The 1,333-nt window shown below is 40.5% G+C and overlaps 1 protein-coding gene across 2 annotated transcripts in view; it reads right to left on the reverse strand.

Annotated features, from left to right (window-relative positions):
• dph7 (diphthamide biosynthesis 7) overlaps positions 1-1,333 on the reverse strand; it is a 7,483-nt gene that overhangs the window by 3,761 nt on the left and 2,389 nt on the right. The window contains exons 5-6 of one of the 2 annotated variants that reach the window (XM_014028513.1): positions 690-784; positions 442-611 (exon numbers count right to left, since the gene is read on the reverse strand). In XM_014028513.1, the coding sequence (XP_013883967.1) occupies positions 442-611; positions 690-784 (265 nt within the window). The remainder of the gene's footprint in view (positions 1-441; positions 612-689; positions 785-1,333) is intronic. The other variant, XM_014028512.1, reaches the window with a different exon arrangement.

The raw sequence follows: 1,333 nt of genomic DNA on the forward strand, positions 1-1,333 counted from the left end.
GTGTTGTCCTGTGTTTTCTTGGTGTATATTTAATATACTTCTAATCTCTATTTCAATATTTCTAATTATTTCTCTCTTTGTTTTTCCATCTTTTACTATTTTCTCTTTACTTAAAAAAAAATCACTGATGATGAAGAAATTAAGAAACTAATATTAAGTTCATTTTTCTACTGAAGTGATTTTAAAAAAAAAAGGAAACCTCAAGTCATTTAATAGATGTTATGGTATTTAAGAAAATGGTGAAGATCAGCTGATCATATCCTAAAAAATGTGAAATTTGAGAGTATTCTAACCTAATGATGCATGTAAGTAAAAAGAAACCATTTAAGTTTTCACCAAACTTTTTAAAGATGAYAGAGCTGTATTTAAGTTCTACAATAACTGTTTTATAGTTATTGTAGAATTTAAATACAGCTTTACAAGATAATACAGACATATTACCAGAATAAAGCAGCTGTGTGTCCCAGTAGGAGAAGGCTGTGATCCAAGCCTCAAAGTCATGGGCCTTCCACTGAGACAGAGCCATCAGAGCACCTTCAGCCAGAGAGAACACACTGATGCAGCCTGCAGAGTCACTGCACGTCACCCGCACATCACTGCTGCTGCTGCTGCTGGGAAGACACAAGCTCAGACATTTCTTTTCCTGTAAATCTGGAAGAAACAGTTTAAAGCTGCTGGGGCTCTGGTACCTGTCCATTCTTCCAGTGGACCAGTCCAAGGACAAGGCAAGTCGCTCTGCTCCCACCTGGCAGCTGCACAGAGTCTGCAGACCACGCCCACCTTCCTACTGGACACACAGCCACTGATTCTTGACTGCAACATCAGCTGTTACTTCATAATAAACAAATCCTGTACTGTGATGTTTAGCCCTCGGTGTATTCACGGATTTGCAGTGAACACTTAAAGAAATTTGATCTAAGGGTGTTACACCAGTGCTCAGTGCTGCCACTCTATTTTCACCACACTACCTACAGCACAGCACCGAAATGAGCTCAACAGCTGTGAGTGAACAAGAGTCCACAGCTGAAAAAGCAGATGAAACAGTTGATAAATTCAGTGGCATATAGACAGGGTTCAGGTTTTGATGGTCTGGTAAACTTTAGCTTTCAGTCTGCTGTAGAGTGTGCTGGAGAGTACCAGGGAAGTTCCACTCGATAGAACTTTGAGTGCACGGAAATGAAGCGTTCAAGGAGGTTCTATAGAACAGCTGGAGAGCTCAGAAACCAGGTGACCGTGTGATCGGCTGGTGAAGCTAACGGCTAACACAAAATGGTCTAGAGTCTGGATTTCCCATTACTGTTCATGTTGACAACAGAGCAGAAAAAAGGACTGA

Source organism: Austrofundulus limnaeus, unplaced genomic scaffold (genome assembly GCF_001266775.1).
Source record: "Austrofundulus limnaeus strain Quisiro unplaced genomic scaffold, Austrofundulus_limnaeus-1.0 Scaffold774, whole genome shotgun sequence".
Lineage (NCBI taxonomy): Eukaryota > Metazoa > Chordata > Actinopteri > Cyprinodontiformes > Rivulidae > Austrofundulus > Austrofundulus limnaeus.